Raw genomic sequence first — 18,636 nt, forward strand, 5'->3', positions numbered from 1 at the left:
ACCCAAGCCCTGCGAGATGTCAGTCTCACAGAAGGTTCTGGGCCTCCAGACTGGCATTAATTACTGTCACCATCAACATTTGGGCACCACTATGGTTCAGCAGGTTCCTTCAACAGAGAAAAATGTGGCTTTCTGGAGAGAGAAGTTTATGCAGAGAGAGAGTCGGATGGGCCCAGATAAAGAAAGGCTGTACATTCATTCATTTGTTCAGCAGGAGCTCCTATCAAGATGGTGATAAGTCATTGAGCAGTCTGCTAGCCAAGAGGGCCAGCAGATATCTGGCAATGTCCTAGGATGTCAGAGAGCTTCAGAAGGTGATGTGATGGACCCTGTCCTCTTCTGTGAGCCAGACCATGGAATGGGGTATTTGGGAAAGAGAAAAAGAGAGGAAGAGGAGATGGAGAAGATAATAGATGGTAGCAGTAAGGGAGACTTGGGCTGTTCCCAGAGTAACACAACCTGTTTTTAGAAATGGTTGATGTGACTGGGAAGGGGGGTATCTTAGTTAGGGTTTTATTGTTGTGAAGAGACCACTATGACCAAGACAACTTTTATAAAGGAAAACGTGTAATTGGGACTGGCTTATAGTTTCAGAGGTTTAGTCTATGATCATGGTGGGAAACATGGCATTGTGCAGGCAGACATGGTCCTGGAGGAGCTGAGAGTTCTACATCTTGATCCGAAGGCAGCAGAAGGCGACTGAATTCCACATTGTGTGGAGTTTGAGCATAGGAGATCGCAAAGCCTGCTTCCACAATGACACACTTCCTCTAAGAAGGCCACACATACTCCAACAAGGCCATACCTCCTAATAGTGCCACTCTCCATGGGCCAAGCTTTCAAACGTATGATTCTGTGGGGAGAACCATACTTATTCAAACCTTCACCAGGGGTAGGCAGGCTGTAAGAGGTTGGGAGGACTGGAGGGAAACCGTCTTCTGCACATACCAGGACCACTCGTAAAGCTAGCAGCTGGGGTTGCCTGCACGAGAGAGAAGCCAGTCAGCATTCTAACATGGCGTGGCTGGGGATTTTTGAGTACCTACTCCTGAGGAGCTATGACAGTGGATGTTTCTCAGAGAGGGAGTTTTCTTTAAGGCTGTGACCTCTGGTAGGTTGACCACACTCCCGTGGTTGTCCCCCAACCCAGAGTATATGGACCCCAGAAACTAGAATCCATATTATTGTTTTTTAAAAGGATACAAAGGTGAGGGGTAGGGCCAGGGGAGTGGATGGATCTGAGAGGAATTAAGAGGAGGAGTGGGAGGCATATGATCAAAAGACACTGTGTGATATTCTCAAAAATATTTTAAAAAATGATGATGTGAGCAAAATCCTGTTGGGGGAGGGTGTTAGCACCCCTCCCCCAGTTACCTGGCTAGGTATGCCTGAGTCACTACAAAAGGGGCTGCTTGTCCCCTCTGAGTCCTCTTGCCTTCTGGCTCCTGCCCCCCCCCTCCCCATTCCCTTCCCCCTCTCTCTCCACATGCTCATGGCTGGCCTCTACTCCTCTAATCCTCTTCTCTCTCTCTCTGCCCTTTTCTGTCTCTACTACCTTCTTAACTCCCCTCCCCATGCCCCGAATAAATTCTATTCTATACTATTACTATACCATGCCCTCAGAGGGAAGAGGTGCCTCAGCATGGGCCCCGCAGAGGCACCACTCCCCCCCCCACCTGACTACACCTCCACCAAAACATATTCCCTTCTCCTTTTATCTTTTTATAAAACACAACAGAGGGGAAGAGGAACTGCCCACCAAAGAGCTTCAGAGATCGGCAGTACACTGGCTTGAGTGTGTGCATGGTGGGAAGTTGAACTGAACTGTCTGACACTATGCAGGCCTAGCTGGCCATGTCCTCAAACATGCCCCATGCAGAGTCCAGCCTCATCTGCAGCCTGGAGGCATTACCTACCCAGAATCACTGCTGCCCACCTGCCTGAGGGAACTCCACGGTTAGATACTAGGAATATTAGAAAGGAGGCAGCCTGAGACTCGGGAACCCTGGTATCCTCCCTAACCCCACAGGCAGGGCAGAGAGCATCATTTGTTGGCACATATCACACAGTCCACCTGTTTCCACTGTATGGGCTCAAGTTAATGCCTAAACTTTTCACACACATCTAAGTCTTATCATAACCATTAGGCTACTGCAGTCATGAAAGTGTTTTACCAGTCAGGAAACTGAGGCCAAGAGAAGGCAGGTTACCTGCTCATGATCTTAGAATTCAAGCATTCAGAAATAGGGTTCAAACTTAGGGTGTTTGTAAAGCCCATGGTTCTCACTTTATCACTTTAACCCCTAGTAGGGGTGTGGGGCTTGAGTGAACACCCACATACATCAGCATACAGGTTAATGGGGCTTTCTTGTCTTTCCCGAGAGCCTCGGAGCCTGGCCTGCATTGGCCATCTCTACCGCCAGAGGGCGCTGCGATAAATCGGCGCTCAACCTTGTAAGCTCCGGCTGCCTCGGTTGCGCAAGCGTCCAAGCCAGAGAGCGGTGCCCCGCCCCCTACGCCCACGTGACCCGGAAGCGCTCTCCGGCCGGCTCAAGTTCCGCGTGTGGATCGCTTTGGGGGCTCCCGCGCACCCGCGCCGCTCGCTCCCGGCTCCGGTGCCGCGTTGTGCGGCCGCGCGCTTGTTCGGCGGCCATGTGTTCGCTAGCGCCGGGGAACGGTGGGTCCCCCTCGCGTGGGGCGGCGGGGCGCGGGTGGGCGGGCGCGGGTCTCGGTGCTGACCGTGTGTGCTCTGCAGGCCGAGGCGCCGAGCTGGGGCCCGAGCCCCTGGAGCTGTCGGACAGCGGAGACGACGCGGGCTGGGAGGACGAGGATGCGGACACTGAGCCCGCGCACAGCCGGCAGCACACACCCTGCCTGTTCTGTGACAGGTTCGTGCCGGTGTGGGAGGCGCGCCGCAGCACCAGCGAGCACGTGGCGGGCCCGAGGCTCGGGCCCGCGTGGGACAGTTGATTGACAAGGGGCTGCTCACGTGGTCCGGGGGGGCGGAGACGGGGACGGCGCTCTGGGTTTGCCTCTGCAGCTCAGTCAACCCCAACCCTCACACTAATCCTCCCCCCCCCCCCCCCACACCCCCCCCCCCCCCCCCATACTAAGTCAGGCCTGGCATACCATCACTCTGGAGGCTGAGGCAGGAGAATGGTCACGAATCCCAGGCCAGCCTTGAGTCACCAAGCTAGACCCTCTCAAAAACACACACAGAAAAAATCTGAACTCCACACCTTAGTCCTAAATTAGGGATTCCATGAAGGCTGGGTGCTTTTCATTCTGTTCCTTGGATACCAGACTTTGAAAGCGCATAGACTGGAAGCGCGCTTCCATTTCTACCATCCTATAATAGGATCAGTAACGTTCTCTTCTCATGTAACATTCAACTGAGCCATTTAGACAGAACTAGCTCACTTCCATGATTGAGGGAGGAATTGATGCTCTTTGTACTTAGGGGAAATGAGGCTGCAGAGCCACCAACTTGTTCAAGGTCACGAAGCTGCTGTTTATATTCCTAGGACACACCTTCTTTTCACTTAAAATCCTGCATCTTAGATGGAAGTGACTTGACTGAAAAAGGGGTATGATTGATGTTGACTAGCGCTGCTGGGCCCCCGCCCCCTGTGTCGGTTCCTGGTGCTGACTGGTGGCATATTAGCGGTCCTAGGTGGCGCCTCATTGGAGAGGAGAATGACTGCACACTCATATTTATTGAGCGTCTGTGGTGCAGTGCCCTGTGATAGGCTGCGAGGACGATCCAGATGACCTGTCTTGGCAGACATTTGTTGAGAGTTGCCTGTGTGCTAGGCATACAGAAGAGAAGTGCGGAGTCTCTTCGTGTCCTTCAGTGTTGGCGGTTACATACAAAAGAAGTGTTATTCTTCACGCTGTAGTGCAGGTGCTGTAGGACTACCAAGGTCACTTGAAATCTGGCACTTTGGGAATGTGCCAGGTGTATAATTGTGGGCTTTGTGTCTAAAAACACTATGCTGGGTTCAGAGGGAGGGGAAAGAGGCTCGCTCAACTAGGGAACTTTTGTGACTCGAGAGAAACCAAATATATCAGAGAGAGCTTTATTACCCAGAAGCCTCTGGGTAAATTTAGGATGTTCAGTGTTGTTTTATAAAACAGTTGTGGTGTAATGCCAGAGGGAGGGAGCACCTCTGTGGGACATGCTGAGGAGTCCCCCTGAGGAATCTGCCAAAGGACAGGCTTAGGGACCCTGGGGACAGGGGTAGAGGCAGAGAAAGGGGGCAGAGAAGGACAGAAAGAGAGAGGAAGAGGAGGAAAGGCCAGCCAGGGTCACAAGGGAAGAGAGAGAGGGAGAGAGTAAATGAAGAAAGAGGGAAGGTGAGGAGAGGAACGGAGGGGAAAGGCTGTTGCTAGGTAACTGTTGGGTGGAGCCTGGAGGAAGTGCTAACATTCAGTATTTTGACCTCCTCTGAGACTGTTCCAGAAGACTCTATTGCTTGTCTCTTCAGGTTGTTCGCCTCTGCTGAGGAAACGTTTTCACACTGTAAGTTGGAGCATCAATTTAATATTGATAGTATGGTCCATAAACATGGTGAGTATCTCTTAGCATAAAGACAGGTTTGCTTGTGAAGTTTAGATTCACATTTTGTAATTTTCCAGACCCTTTCTTTCCTTTGTGTGTAGTTCCCTCCAGCTGATGTCAGCTGTCTTCCTCAGTTGTGCTCCACTTTATGCATTGAGGCAGCGTCTCTCACTTGAACCTAGCGCTCCCTGGCTCAGCTGCTCTAGCTAGCCAGCTTTCTTGAATGATCCCTGGCTTCTGCTTCCCAAGCATTAACAGTACAAAAGGCTGCCACCTCTGCCTGGTGTTTTATGTGGTGCTGAGAATCGCAATCATGGCCTTATGCCTTCTGTGTAAGCACTCTCACCCATTTTGCCACAGTTCTGACAATCTGAGTTTGTATCCCAGAACTCACACAGAGGTGGAAGAAGACAGCCAGTATTCTTTGACCCCCACTTGTGCAGGGTAGCACACTTACATATACACATCACACTCTCCCTCCCCCATATAGCGTACCCCCCACATGCATGATAATAATAAATTCTTTAATGAAATGCAAAATACTTCAAAACTTGTTACCTGTGGCTAAATTCTTAGATTAAATATTTAAAAGTATCAAAATTGCAGTTCCTAATTCTTAATGCAAAATTCCAAATAATAAGTGATACTTTAGAGGTCAGAAATATATCATTGGAGGAACATTTACAGATGAGTTAAAACAAATACATTGTATTAAAATCAATGAGTTATCTTTTCTCCCATTTAGGACTTGAATTTTATGGATACATTAAACTAATAAATTTTATTAGACTTAAGGTAAGTTGGAAATCTAATAATTCTATTTAGAAATTTTTAGAGTTCATAGAGACTGTGCTGATTTTTTAGTAAGTTTTGAGCTGTTGTTTCAAATTTGGCATTTTTCATATTGTGGGAATTGTGGGCCTGAGGAAAGAGTGCTGTGTGACGCTCCAGGTGGACATGTCCCCTCTGCTTAGTCCTGTCATGTTTAACTAAACTGATCAGTACTATGCAGAAAGCAATATTAGGTAAAAGGGAAACTATCAGTAAAATCAAATCATTTCTAGTCTGATTCAGGAACTTTGAGCTTTTAAGAATGTTCACAGTTTATTCTCTTTTAAATCTCTAGCTTATTTTATGTATATGAGTGTTTTGCCTGAATGCCTGGTGCCTGCAGAAGCCAAAAGAGGCTGTCAGGATCCTGTGGACCTTGGGTTAAAGATGGTTGGTTGTGAGCCCCCATGTGGGTGCTAGGAATTGAACCCAGCTGTTCTGTAAGGATAGCCAATGCTCTTAGGCCCCCAGCCATTTCTCCATCCTACATTGTTTATTTTTTTCCAAATGTTTTGTTCTTTGTCCTTTTGAAATGAATGTTTGAGCTGGTGTCACTCTCCCAGCATCAGAGAGTATAAGAATGCCCTGTAGCCATTTAGAATGCCGGGTAAACACAGGTGCAACCATTTTGTGCAGATTTGAGTTCTGTTTTGCTTAAGTTCCTCACTCCTTTTTTGGGAGCTTTGTCATTGCAAACAATGAATACAGTGTGCTTTATCTTCATGCCCAGAATCCTACGGTTGAATATATGAATTCCATATATAACCCTGTGCCTTGGGACAAAGATGAGTACCTGAAGCCAGTGTTGGAAGATGATCTTTTGCTTCAGTTTGGTAAGACAAACCTTCTCTATTTGCTTTAGCTAGCCTCAGGCCATTTGTTACACCAAATGAAGCAAAGAAAATGGACCTTAGTCACTCAAGCAGTGATTTGCTTTCCATTTTCATGTGGTTGATAAAAGAGTAGATGATTCTGAAAATAAGCAGTTTGTAAGCTTTAAGTTGGCCGCTGTTCTGGAGGAGTGAGGAAGCATTGCGCCAGTCCGTTTCTTCTGGCTGTGCTTCCTGGCTTTTCCAGTGTGTCTGCACTGTCTACTCACCCTTTTGTTGCAGTTACAGGATTGACTATTGCAGCCCCACAGTGCTCACGTTCAAGGAGAACAGTCTCTTTGAGCATCTCCTTCATATACATTTTCCTCTAGCATCTTGTTAATAATTTGTTGTTAATTGATAGTCTTTTTCTGTATTCAGTTTATTGATTACATTTTATGATGGATGTTGATTAAACTTTATGATGGAAAACATGGTTCATAGTGGATTCAGTTTTAGGCATCCACTGTAGATCTGTCCTCTGTGGATAAGGGCTTCATCTCTAAAGACCTCAGCAGGCTGTCAGTTTTCACAGAGATGAATCACAGGTCTGGGTATGTACTGAGCTGATGAGAGCTTGCCTGCTACGAACTAATTCTAGGTTTGACCCTGAAGTACTCCCAGCCTCAGCAAAGGTGCATTCTTGATGTCCATCATCAGGTTATAGATTGACCCTCTGATTCCAAACAGTGTACACAGAGTAATTTATTATACCATTGTAGCTTACTGTGAAATATGGAAAGAAGCAACTGAGTACCCTCTCAGAAGAGAGTGGTTGAGTAAATTGTGGGCATCCACACTTGGGATCTGGATGTATGCTCTTCTAAAGAGAACAGGCATCCCTGTGAACTCTGTGGAATGATTGTCAGAATCCAGTGCTTTGTGCAGTAAGACCACACCTTCCAGGGGCTGCTACTGCCTACTGCTTCTCTTTCCCTTGCAGTTTATAAGATTAACATCACTGAATGGTGATGCATAATAATGTTAAATTATGACTGATTTTTATTTTAGCAGAAGTAAAACCAAGCTTGCCAAATAGCTTGAATTTGGAAACAAAGTACAAAGTAAGGACTTGCATTAGTTTTGTGGTTGCTGTGAGTGGATACCCACAGTGAAGAGAGGAAAGACTTATTCTGGCTGACCATTTGAGAGGATCACTCCATACTGGCAGAGAAGGCATTGCATAAGCAGCTGATTACATTGGATCTACATAAGAAAGGGTAGAGAGGATAGGAGGTGGCACAGAGGTTAAGAACACACACTGCCAGTTCTGTTCCCAGCATCCAGATTGTAACTCCGGTTCCAAGGGCTGTGATGGCTCTTCTGGCCTCTGTGTGTGTATGTGGTGGACAGACTAGCTGACACAGACGTAAATACAAATAAATAAAACTTAAAAGCTTATTTTCATCTCCCACTTCCTGGAGTGGGTTCTACTTTCTAAAGGTTCTACAACTTTCTGAACAGTACACCAGCTGGGGACTGAGTGTTGAAACACATGAGATGACTGTTCTCTGGGTGTGAGTGGAGGTCAGTAACTTTGCAGTGTGTGTATTGGCTTCAGCTTGGGCTCTAGTCTCCCAGAGGAACAGTGTATATGGGTTAGCTTAGCTGTTGTGTCCCAGCCCTGGAGTGTCTCCATACATATCACTACAGAACCTGAATGGGGTGGGTACTGTCCCCAGTGCTGCACAGAGGAGGAAGCAGTATCAGCAGTGTTTGTTGCTTTAGGTTATCTTAAAGTTAATGAAATCTCCTGATTCTGGGATATCTTAAAACTCACTGTTTCCAGAGTAATTTATTATACCATTGTAGCTTACTGTGAAATATGGAAAGAAGCTAAGTACCCTCTCAGAAGAGAGTGGTTGAGTAAATTGTGGGCAGCCACACTTGGAACACTATACTCCTCTAAAGAGATCAGGCATCCCTGTGTTCAGTTTGCAGTTATTTCTATGCTACAATTTAATGAGGAAATTTTAAAAATCGAGATTATTTTTTTATCCTAAGATTTTGGCTGTATCATAGGACAAGTAATAAAATATTAGTGTATTGCTTAGGATGGGAAGGCATTGGATATATAGAAATCCTTATCTGTACCCTCTCCTTAAGGAATGGCTTGTCTTCCTTATTTGATGAAGGTGTGATTGAATGTGACCTTCTGGTGTGCAGGGTTGTGATCCTGTGAACAAAGACATTTCGAAATGGCTGTTTGCAGTCAAGCAAATTAGCATCCAACAATTTACCCACCATTTTTATGTGTGATGAGAACACATCACTGCTGTGATGGCACATTTCACATAAACACCAAGGCATTACCTGTAGTCATGTGGTTGGTGAAATGTTCTGAATGTTCTGGTCTGAAGTGAAAGCTTACAGCCCTAGCAACACAATTCTCTCTGTCTCTGTCAGGTCTGTGTTTTTGCTGTTGTTTGCTTGGGTTTTTTTGCCCCATCCCCACCCCTGCAACATTTTTATTGATTCTCTGGGAGTTTCACATAATGTATCAGATCCCTTCCCCATCCTTCCATGTCGGTCCCACACTTGTGATCTCCCCCTCCCCAAAAAAGAAGTAAAAAAATAAAAATAAGGATCAACAACAACAACCAAACCCACGTCCACTTTGTGTTAGCTGTATACGCATGGTCAAACTCTCTGTACTCTGATCCTTAAATTGAACTGAGTTGTTCCCCTCCCACCTCCCCAGAAGCCTTCCGTTGTGGAGAGCTTTTTAAGAGTTTTCTTTGGTGGGTTCCTTTTTTTTTTTTTTTTGCCTGTTACTTTATTTTAAATGGCTAGCTTGGAGTCAGTGGGGATGCAGGGGCGGGTAGGGGTTGTCATACAAGCCTTCCATGTCCCTCCCTTTCAACTGGTGTTTGTAGTCATCAGTATCACAGCAAAAGTAGACAGTAGCCTCCTGCTCTTCACAGTCAGTGGGAGAATGGATCATGGGCATCTACATGGTTACTGGCAATAGCACAGACCATGAACACACTCCACCACTCCCGCTCAGTAGGACCATGGTCCCAGACAAGGCCCTTGGAGGCTTCCTGAGCCCTGGACATCACCATGGAATCAGGCTCAGGCCACTAAGATCAGTGTGGCCCCAGTGGCAGCATGGCCTGCTGATGACATCAACATGGCTCAGGCTGCCCGACAGACTCAGACACCTGCATGGCCTCTGGAGCTAACTTGGATAGTTCCCAGCAGCAGTAGGGCTTCAGACCCAGACATGGCCCTTTTTGGCAGCAAGGAACTGGATGTCACCATGGCCTTGGGTGGCAGCGCAGCCTGCTCACATCAGTATGCCCCCAGTGGTGTCATGGCCTACGGATCTTCAGGCTGCAGCACAGACAGTAGACATCTGTGTGGCCCTTGGTGGCAATATGTACCACACACATCATCATGGTGTCCTAGCAGGGCACGGCTGTGGGGTCTTAAGCCCTGCTGGTTCTCCCTGCTGCTGGATCTTCTGCCACAGGCCCACACCCTGTAAGATGTTTTATATGCACATCACATCTAAGTAAGATTTTGTTTTTTACTTTTACCCCTTCACATACTGCCCTCCATGCTCATTCTTGATGCACCCAGCAAGATAACCTGTGAGTGTCACTTTGAATTGGTCATTTAGCTTTTTTGAAATTTACTTTCCCTGTGTCTGAAATAGGAATAACTAATTGCACCTCAGGTTGTTTTGAGCATGAGATGTGATGTACTGTGTGCACACTTGAAAGCTTATGGTAAACACTAGACTTCCTTCTTGTTTGGTTCAGTGTATGCATGCATACATATGCTCGGTTTAGCCAGCTAAGCAAAAGCATACTCCATGAGATCAAATCAAAGGACCTGGAGAGCAAGCATGCAAAAAGTGCTTTTAATAAGTTTCTCACTTGACCATGGTAGGCACTTAGGCCTGTTTCTTTCCAACCTGTTTGTCCCCGCTGTGTTGCTGTGACGAGGCCTGATAATGATGTTTGTTCACCCTTTAGACGTAGAAGATCTTTATGAGCCTGTGTCTACTCCATTCTCATACCCCAATGGACTCAGTGAAAGCGCATCTGTTGTTGAGAAGTTGAAGCACATGGAAGCACGGGCGCTGTCTGCTGAGGCTGCCTTGGCTCGGGCACGTGAGGATCTGCAGAAGATGAAGTGAGTCCTTTGTCCAACCAAACCCTGCTGTAGGTGGTTCAGGATAGATAGTTCCTGGTAAGGACACCGGGATGTTAGACACTCAGTGTGGATTCCTCCTCTAGGAGTATTAAAGACATGCAACATTTCATGCTGTACCGTAGAACTGCATTTTTATATACATGTAGAAACTTCATTATTGCTTTGCACATGTGGCTGTTCTCATGTCCTTCTAAAGATATTTCCTGCCTTTCAGTTTTCTTATTTCTAGTTGGTTTCTCCACTTTAATTGTCCTAGTTTTTCAGAAATGGAAGGATTATTATTTTTTTTAGGTTTTAGAAAAATACAACATTGAAATGTTTTTTAAAAAACAAAATGTGACAATAGTGTAGAATTTAACAAAGAACCAGATAGACGGGGACAGGTTTTTTTCCCCCCACTGACAGGTATTCTCTTGGAGTCCCTCATTTCCTGGGGAACTTGTTAGGTTAGATGTTAGTGTGGAGGTGGCCGCAGACCTTCACATGTGTAGCCATAGCATGTGTTCCTCCCAGTGTCTGCCTGCTGGATGTGTAAGCTGCTTCACAGGACCCGAGTTCCTGTGTGGTGGCTGGCTGGAATGTCTGCGGCCAGGGAGAGCAGAGTCCCTCCAAGTTCCTAGTTCTTAACTCGGCTTCCTTCCTCTTGCGTACCTTGTAGATCACTAGTATTCCACCACCTGGGTGTGAGCACTTGAGTGGATAGGGACTTCTTTCTCCCCATATAACCCATTTCAAGAACATTCAAAGTTGAAATGGGCTCCATTGATTTAGATGCTAAAAAGGATGTTTAGAACAGTAGGAAAAATACATTTGAATAAGTAGTGAATTGCTTCAGATCCAGCAGGGGGCGCTGTGGGGCGCATCAGCTAGAGAGAAGGATTTAAGATGCTGGGCACACTGCCCTTCTCCCCCTTCTCTTCCTCCCCCTCCAGCCTTGCCTTTTCTCATGACCCAATAAATCTGTCTCAAGAGTGTATTTCAAATTGATTACAGACAATTTGCTCAGGACTTTGTGATGAACGTAGATGTCAGAACCTGCTCCTCCACGACGACCATTGCAGACCTGCAGGAGGATGAGGATGGCGTCTACTTCAGCTCCTATGGGCATTATGGGATACATGAAGAAATGCTAAAGGTTGGACAGAGCACTTACACATCAAATCTGCCAAAGGGAGAACCCTACAGAACAGAACAGAACAGGCTTTTTCTTAATAGTCTAGAGGTGTGTGTGTGTGTATGTGTGTGTGTGTGTGTGTACGTGTACACGTACGCTCCCACGCTCCCAAGATGAGAAGATTACTGAGGTGTCAAGGGCCTGTAAATTCTATTTACTTTAGTATTCATCTGTCTTATCAAGCCACTTTTTCCTTGAAATTGAGCACTGGAAAAAACAACTGCTTGATGGCTCTGGTCTTCCCTGGAACATCTACCGTGTTAAGTAGTGATTAAATGACAGGCCTAGTTTCTTTAATGGAAAAGAAACTATTTTGGTTTTTAAAATAGCAATGCTGACTTGGTTTGCACAAGTAGTAATCTTACAAAGTTTAATTTAAAACAGTTCTCACAGGATTTGTGTCATGACTTAAAACCCACAAAATCACTGATAATATAGAAATGTTTCCAAATGTGGTCAGACCTGATACTTGAATCTGTTCAGTTTTAATAGTCATAGTGGTCATGTCCATATGAGATAGAAGTAGTTCCTAACTTTACCTACTGACTGTACATTTTATCAGATATTACAGATCACAATAGTAAGAGTAAGATAAAATAAATGTTGGATTGTAAAATTTATTAAAATTCTTAAATGTTTATCTCTAGGATGTTAGATGCTACCTTCTCTTTCCTTAAAATTGATCAATAAAAATCCTTTCCTGACTCCTCCCTCCAAAGATTATTCTATGTAAAGGAAGTCCAAGGACTTGAAAGCAGTGTCATGCCATTATTAATGCTGTATCACAGCTGCTGTCACCTGGGTGGTGATGGCATAGCATTACAGACAATAAAGAGGGAATTTGTGTAGCAAATGGGCACACTTCCTATTTGTGGTAAAGGAGAGTTCATCTAAGCCCAGTTGGTGGTTTAAATCTCTGTCAACTTAGTGCTGCATGCTCTTTTGTATCTTTGGTGTAGATCTTGTGTAGTCTTTTACAGTCGCTGTGGATAGTAATGTGATCAGGGAAGACTAGTGTGCATAACATGACTCGTTCGAATGTTTGTCAGCAACTAGAGACTGTGTGTGTGTGACCAGTGTGAGAGCCTTGGATGTACATGGAGACTCCAGCTAAAGGGTTGCAGGGTCATCTTTCCCTTTAGAAAATCACTTAGACACTGCCATTAATTATCTCTGCCTCCGTTTCCCTTCCTGTGGTATAGGATTGCTCTTGGAGACATTTGATAGATTTGATATTGGCTAAGTTGGGAAGTAGGCATGCCTTGGAGCAGGCTGTTTCCTGTTTTTCACCAGAGCAGCTCTTAGCACAAATAAACTGTTCAGTGGTATCTTACTACAGAAAACCTACTTGATTCTGACAAGTAATTTAAGACTAGGAAATCTTGAGTGTAAGGCTTTTTATAGACTGGTTGGCAGTTTTTCTTGTTTAGTTGCAAACAATTAGATAACTGTAATCTTATTTCTAGAGTTTGGATGAACGTAATTATTTAAAATTCAAAGACACAGTTGATAAGGGGTGTGGGTTATATGGACTTTAGCTAGCCCTTGCTACTTTGGGCCTCTGAAGCAGGGTTATTGTTGGCTGCAATGCAGATCCCAGCTGTGCCCCAGCTGCCTGTGTACTGTGGCAGTCGCTGTCCCGGGAGTGCAGTAGTGCTGGTCATCGTGTTGTTGGATATGTGAAGTGTGGGTGTGGGTGTTGTCTCCTTGTACCTGCAGCTGACTTGGCTTTTGTTCCCTTTCTTAGGCTGATGCACCTTGAGGAGTTATGTGTGGATGTAAAATTGTAGTGTGTAGCTCTTCTGCCCGAGACTTGCCCACAATGCTTCAGTTTTGAGGGATAGAGCAGAGATTCTCCTCTCAGATCCACATGAACTCCTATGTATCAGAGCTCTGATTTGTTACTTTGTGTCTGAATGATATGTAAGATGTCTTCCAAGGTTTATTCTGTATTTTCTTTCTTTTCTCTCCTTTTCTTTTTTTTTTTCTTGAGACAGAGTTTCTCTGTGTAGCCCTGGCTGTTCTGGAACTCACTCTGTAGACCAAGTAGGCCTCAAACTCAGAAATCCGCCTGCTTCTGCTTCCCAAGTGCTGGGATTAAAGGCATGTGCCACCGCTGCCTGGCTTTATTCTGTATATTCATGTTAGTTTTTTGTTAGAGTAAATCTTTGGAACTTTGTTGTTTTGAGGATTACCTTTCTTGTTGTTTTGTTTATTTTGAGACAGGTTCTCCTGTAGCATAGGGTGACCTCACACTCTCTATGTAGCCAGGGATGACCTTGAACTCATGTTCTTTCAGCCTCCGCTGCAGTGGCTCATAGGATCTCAGGCATGCGCTGCCACCCTGGCTTAGAAGCGGTTTTTAAGGCAATTTCTTTAGTAGTTTTCCTGTTCATGATTGTGGGTTTTTTCTAGCAAAGTGTCAGTTGTTCAGCCCAGTCTCTGCTAGACACAGATGTATGTGATGAGAGACCACCGGGAAGAGAGTAGCTCAGCCAGGTAGCGTTGCTTGCTCTTAGGACTGCAGTTGGAATGCGGTTGATTGAGTTGGAGGGTGGACAGGTGGGTGGTGAGAGCATCCTGAGCTGATGCACCTATGACTCATGCCCACTCTTGAGTTCTCTTGTTGCAGCAGAAAATGTACAAAATGGTGTTCACTTAAAGGGGCATTTGATGTATAATCTTTCTTTATTTTTGAGAATTTTGTATATGTATACAATGTAAACATAATCCTACCTACCACCTTTCCCCCCTTTTCCCCCTAATTTGCCCCTTTCCCAGTACTAATTGGAGATTGGATTTAGTAACCACCCGCCATCCCCATCCCTATCCCTGGCCAAACAAAACAAAACAAAACAAAAACAAAAACAAAAAACAGATGAAGTGAATTTTGAAAGAGGAGACCTTAGAGGGATCTTGGAGGAATTGTTTTTGTTGGCGTAAGTTTCCTGTTTATTTTATAGGGAAATGAGAAGACAGGTCACTGTGGCATACATTATTCAGGGAAAGGTAACAAGGTCACACAGGCTCAGGACAGATGCAGTTATTCGTCTGAGGTACTCTCCAGCCTCATTTGGCTGGATCCATAAAAGTGAGGCCCACAGGTAACAGAGAGACAACTATTTTATCTTTTATGTGAAAACCAAAGCTAGAATGTCTCCCTTGGTGGCACATGTTTTTACCGTATGCAGTTTTCCTTACTGGCTGCAGAGCCAGCCCTCCCCCACCTAATCTGCAGGCTGTGCATGTCTGACTTAAGGGTGCATCTTGGTCACCAGCCAGCAGGAATGTGAGGATGCTGCGGGCCTGCATGCTCACAGTTCATGAGAGACTCCAGAGCATGGAATCTGGTAATGTCTGCTGTGGGGCTCACAGGATTTCCTTCTAGACCTGAATGCTGCGAGGCATTGTTTCCAAGTGCAGACATTTCTAGAAACAAACAATACGGTAAATGGTGTGACTTTCTTAGAAGAGCTTCCTTGGTGCGGACTCATGATCCCTGTGCGCTTCACCTTTTCTTTTATCTGTTTTATTTTTTTCTGTTCCTTATTTTCTTATAGCTTCAGTGCAGGGAGCCAGGCTCTGCTTAAAGGGCACCTTTACTTAGCGTTTATCATCTCTTGAGTCTATTGGTGACCAGTGTGGAAAGAAAAGACACACACATTTCAGACTAATGGCTAGATCTGATTCACAGATTTTTTTTTTCTCTATAGCAATATTTTTTTCTTGGATATTTTCTTTATTTACATTTCAAATGTTTTCCCCTTTCCAGGTCTCCCCTTCGGAAGCCCCCATTTCACCCCCTCCCCTTGCCTCTATAAGGGTGCTCCCCACCCACCCACCTACTCACTCTCATCTTCCTGACCTGGCATTCCCCTACACAGGGGCATGGAACACCCTCAGGCCCGAGGGCCGCTCCTCCCACTGATGTCCAACAGGACCATCTTTCACAGATACTTTTAAATAAAAAGGTTTTTGTGTTGTTGCTATTTATGTTCTTTATTGCTTTCTATTTGAAGGAAAAAAGTAAGTAGCTCAGATTTCCAGGCAGAATATAGCTGTGGAAGCTAGCAGTGTGTAATGCAGTGGGGTAAGTTAATAGAAGAAGTCATTTGCTCAAACTGTCCCTGTAAATACGGTGTTTTGCTCTCTCTATCCTAGGACAAAGTACGCACAGAAAGTTACAGAGATTTCATATACCAAAATCCACACATCTTCAAAGATAAGGTGAGTGAATGGTCATTGAGTTGTCCCTGGACAATTGACTCAGGTTTTGATTCCCGGGAGCCTTAGATGAACTGCTGTGTGGTGCTTCATTCTGATAACCTAGATGCTAATGGGGTCTTTTATAAAGGGCGTCTTTTATAAAGCTGAAAGTCATTCATTACAGGAATGGAGCTGTTGCCTATCCAATTAGTTTAAACTATAGTGTTTGACTTACTCTGATTGTGTGTTAGGAATGTATCAGACAAACACCATGGTAAAGCATACTTTTAATTATTATTCTGTGTTGAATAGTTAAAATGCATAATGTTGGCTAGAGTAAAATATAAAAGCTAGATTTTTTTCTGTACTTTTAAGTCCCTTGTGGATGTGTCTCTTTATGGGACATCTTGTTTTCTGTTTTAATACTGTCTAATTTATTTAAAATTGTTTTACATTTTACTTATTTATTCTTTTTTTCTTTCTTCCTTTAAATTTGTTTATTGTGTATGGTAGGGTGGGCATATGCATACCACAGAGTATCTGTGCTGGTCTAAGGATGGTTCTGTCTTTATCATATGGATTCCAGGTTGTCAGACTTGGCAGCAAGTGCCTTTGTCTACTGAGCCACGTCACCAGTCCTGTTTGTGTGTGGGTGAACACACATGTGTGTGACATGGAGCATGGGTGGAGTGCAGGGACAAATTGCGACAGTCTGTTCTCCTTCCATTGCATGGTTCCCAGGGATCAGGCCCAAGCTTGGTGGCAGGCACCTTTGAGAAGATGCTCATATGCTTTGTGTGTTTGTGTGGATCTTTCTTGCTTTCTCTGTATGCTCACCTGAGCTTGTGCACATCTGAGTGTGTATGTTTCTTTGTGTGTGTACTTATGCTGTGTGTTTGTGGACTAGTCCTTCCTCACGTTTTCACATTTTCTTCTCCACCTCTGCCCTTTCCCTCCCTTTCTATATTGCTGTGCTTGCTCAAAGTGTGATGTTTTTATTTTTCTTTATTAGATATTAACCCACTAATTTAGTTATGAGTTCTGCCATCTGAATTCTTTGCCTAGAATTGTTCTTCCTTCACGACTGTGCACTGAGAGCACGTAGATGTTTCTAGTTCACTACAGCTTAATCTCCTCTAAGATATTTACTGGGCATTCTGTCTTGGAGGAGCAGAGAATGGAGACCTTCACTGTGAGAGCCCCTTTTGTGGCTCACCTGTAGACTGAGTGTTTGGATCCTTGCTGAATGACGTTGCTGATGTCTGAGCACCCATGTCTTTGAGGCATCTTCTCATTTCTTTGTTGAATGCCATAGAGACTGAAGAGGGGAGCTAGCAGTTTTTCTCTTAGTGCACTCTGTTCTACACTGTTTTTTTTTTGTTTGTTTGTTTGTTTGGTTTTTTTTTTTGGTTTTTCGAGACAGGGTTTCTCTTTATAGCTCTGGCTGTCCTGGAGCTCACTTTGTAGACCAGGCTGGCCTCGAACTCAGAAANCACTTTGTAGACCAGGCTGGCCTCGAACTCAGAAATCCGCCTGCCTCTGCCTCCCGAGTGCTGGGATTAAAGGCGTGCGCCACCACACCCGGCTCACTGTTTCTTATAGTAAGTAAGAAAATCCCAAAAAGGATCAAATACTAGTTACCAAAGTATTTGTAACTAGGAAGGGTTCTTACTAAGTTGGTGGACCTGTTCCCAGCAACTTTTGCTTCTAGTTTCTTTGTTGCAGGGCTGTGTTTTGTGTATGTGTATGGGATGGGAGATGGCTCAATGATAAAGCACTTACCACAGAAAGATGGGGGGCACTGGGGTTTACATTCCCAGCATCCACATGGCAGCCCACCTGTGATCTAGGTACATCCAGGCACAGTGGGTTCCCTATTGTAAGTTGGCTAGTTAGACAAACTGAATCATGGGGCTCTGTGCTCAGTGGTGGAGAGTGGGAGTAAGACAACCAGCTCAATCTCTGAACTGTGTGTACAAATGTACATAAACATAAATGCACATCTGAGCACACACACATGTTCATATGCACACGAGTGCTCATCTACATACACAATCAAACATATTGTGTTTGCATTATCAACAAACCATGGCAAACTGTGTGAAGTCAGTTTATGGCATTCTATACCTGTCACTGAGAGAGCCTACCTAGGTAAGGATGGCAGGCTACTGTGAGTGCTAGTGTGAGCACCTCCTTGCTGCTTACCTGAGGTGGTAGCCATTAACTTTACCAATGTGATGGATTTTGCTTGACATTGGTGGTTTCTCAAAAGGCACTGTAATTAAAATATTCAGTGTCGTAAAGCATAGTCAAGGGCATACTTTTTTGTAACTGAGAATTTAGTCTGCAGGTTCCGTCTCCTTGCACTGTGGCTGTGGCTGTAGAAGATGCAGAGCCATGCATTTAAGTGTACTTGATAATGCATAGGTCATTGTGTAACACATGGAACTAAGGGCTGTCTGCTCTACCTGTGATTTGTTTTACGTTTACTTTAAACAGGGAGGCTAATTGATGTCTTCAAAACACAGAACTGAAAAACGCCAGGCTTTGTGTTCTAGTCTAGTGCTTGCAAGTCTTGTGGGTCATACTGAGCAGCAGTGTGGAGAGGTAGTTAGGGTGGACTTGTTACCCATCGACATACATATGTGGTGGTTGCAATGTGTAACTATTTATGGGTCATTGTTTTCAAAGTCCATGAAATTGTGCAATTTTTTTCTGTGTTTTATGACTATTTCCTCTTTTTTTTTAATTTTTAATATTTTTATTACATATTTTCCTCAATTACATTTCCAATGCTATCCCAAAAGTCCCCCATAGCGCCCCCCACTTCC

The 18,636-nt window shown here is 44.8% G+C and overlaps 1 protein-coding gene across 3 annotated transcripts in view; it reads left to right on the top strand.

Annotated features, from left to right (window-relative positions):
• Window positions 1–2,539: 2,539 nt before the first annotated feature.
• Prmt3 (protein arginine methyltransferase 3) overlaps window positions 2,540–18,636 on the top strand; it is a 92,890-nt gene continuing 76,793 nt past the window's right edge. The window contains exons 1-8 of one of the 3 annotated variants that reach the window (XM_021168526.2): window positions 2,540–2,677; window positions 2,756–2,888; window positions 4,488–4,570; window positions 5,307–5,356; window positions 6,123–6,225; window positions 10,245–10,404; window positions 11,419–11,560; window positions 15,761–15,826. In XM_021168526.2, coding sequence (XP_021024185.1) covers window positions 2,653–2,677; window positions 2,756–2,888; window positions 4,488–4,570; window positions 5,307–5,356; window positions 6,123–6,225; window positions 10,245–10,404; window positions 11,419–11,560; window positions 15,761–15,826 — 762 coding nt within the window. In that variant the 5' untranslated portion in view covers window positions 2,540–2,652. Of the gene's footprint in view, window positions 2,678–2,755; window positions 2,889–4,487; window positions 4,571–5,306; window positions 5,357–6,122; window positions 6,226–10,244; window positions 10,405–11,418; window positions 11,561–15,760; window positions 15,827–18,636 lie in introns of those variants that run through there. The other 2 variants (XM_029479452.1, XM_029479453.1) reach the window with 2 other exon arrangements.

The sequence above is a fragment of the Mus caroli genome, chromosome 7, assembly GCF_900094665.2.
Source record: "Mus caroli chromosome 7, CAROLI_EIJ_v1.1, whole genome shotgun sequence".
Taxonomy (NCBI): Eukaryota; Metazoa; Chordata; class Mammalia; order Rodentia; family Muridae; genus Mus; species Mus caroli.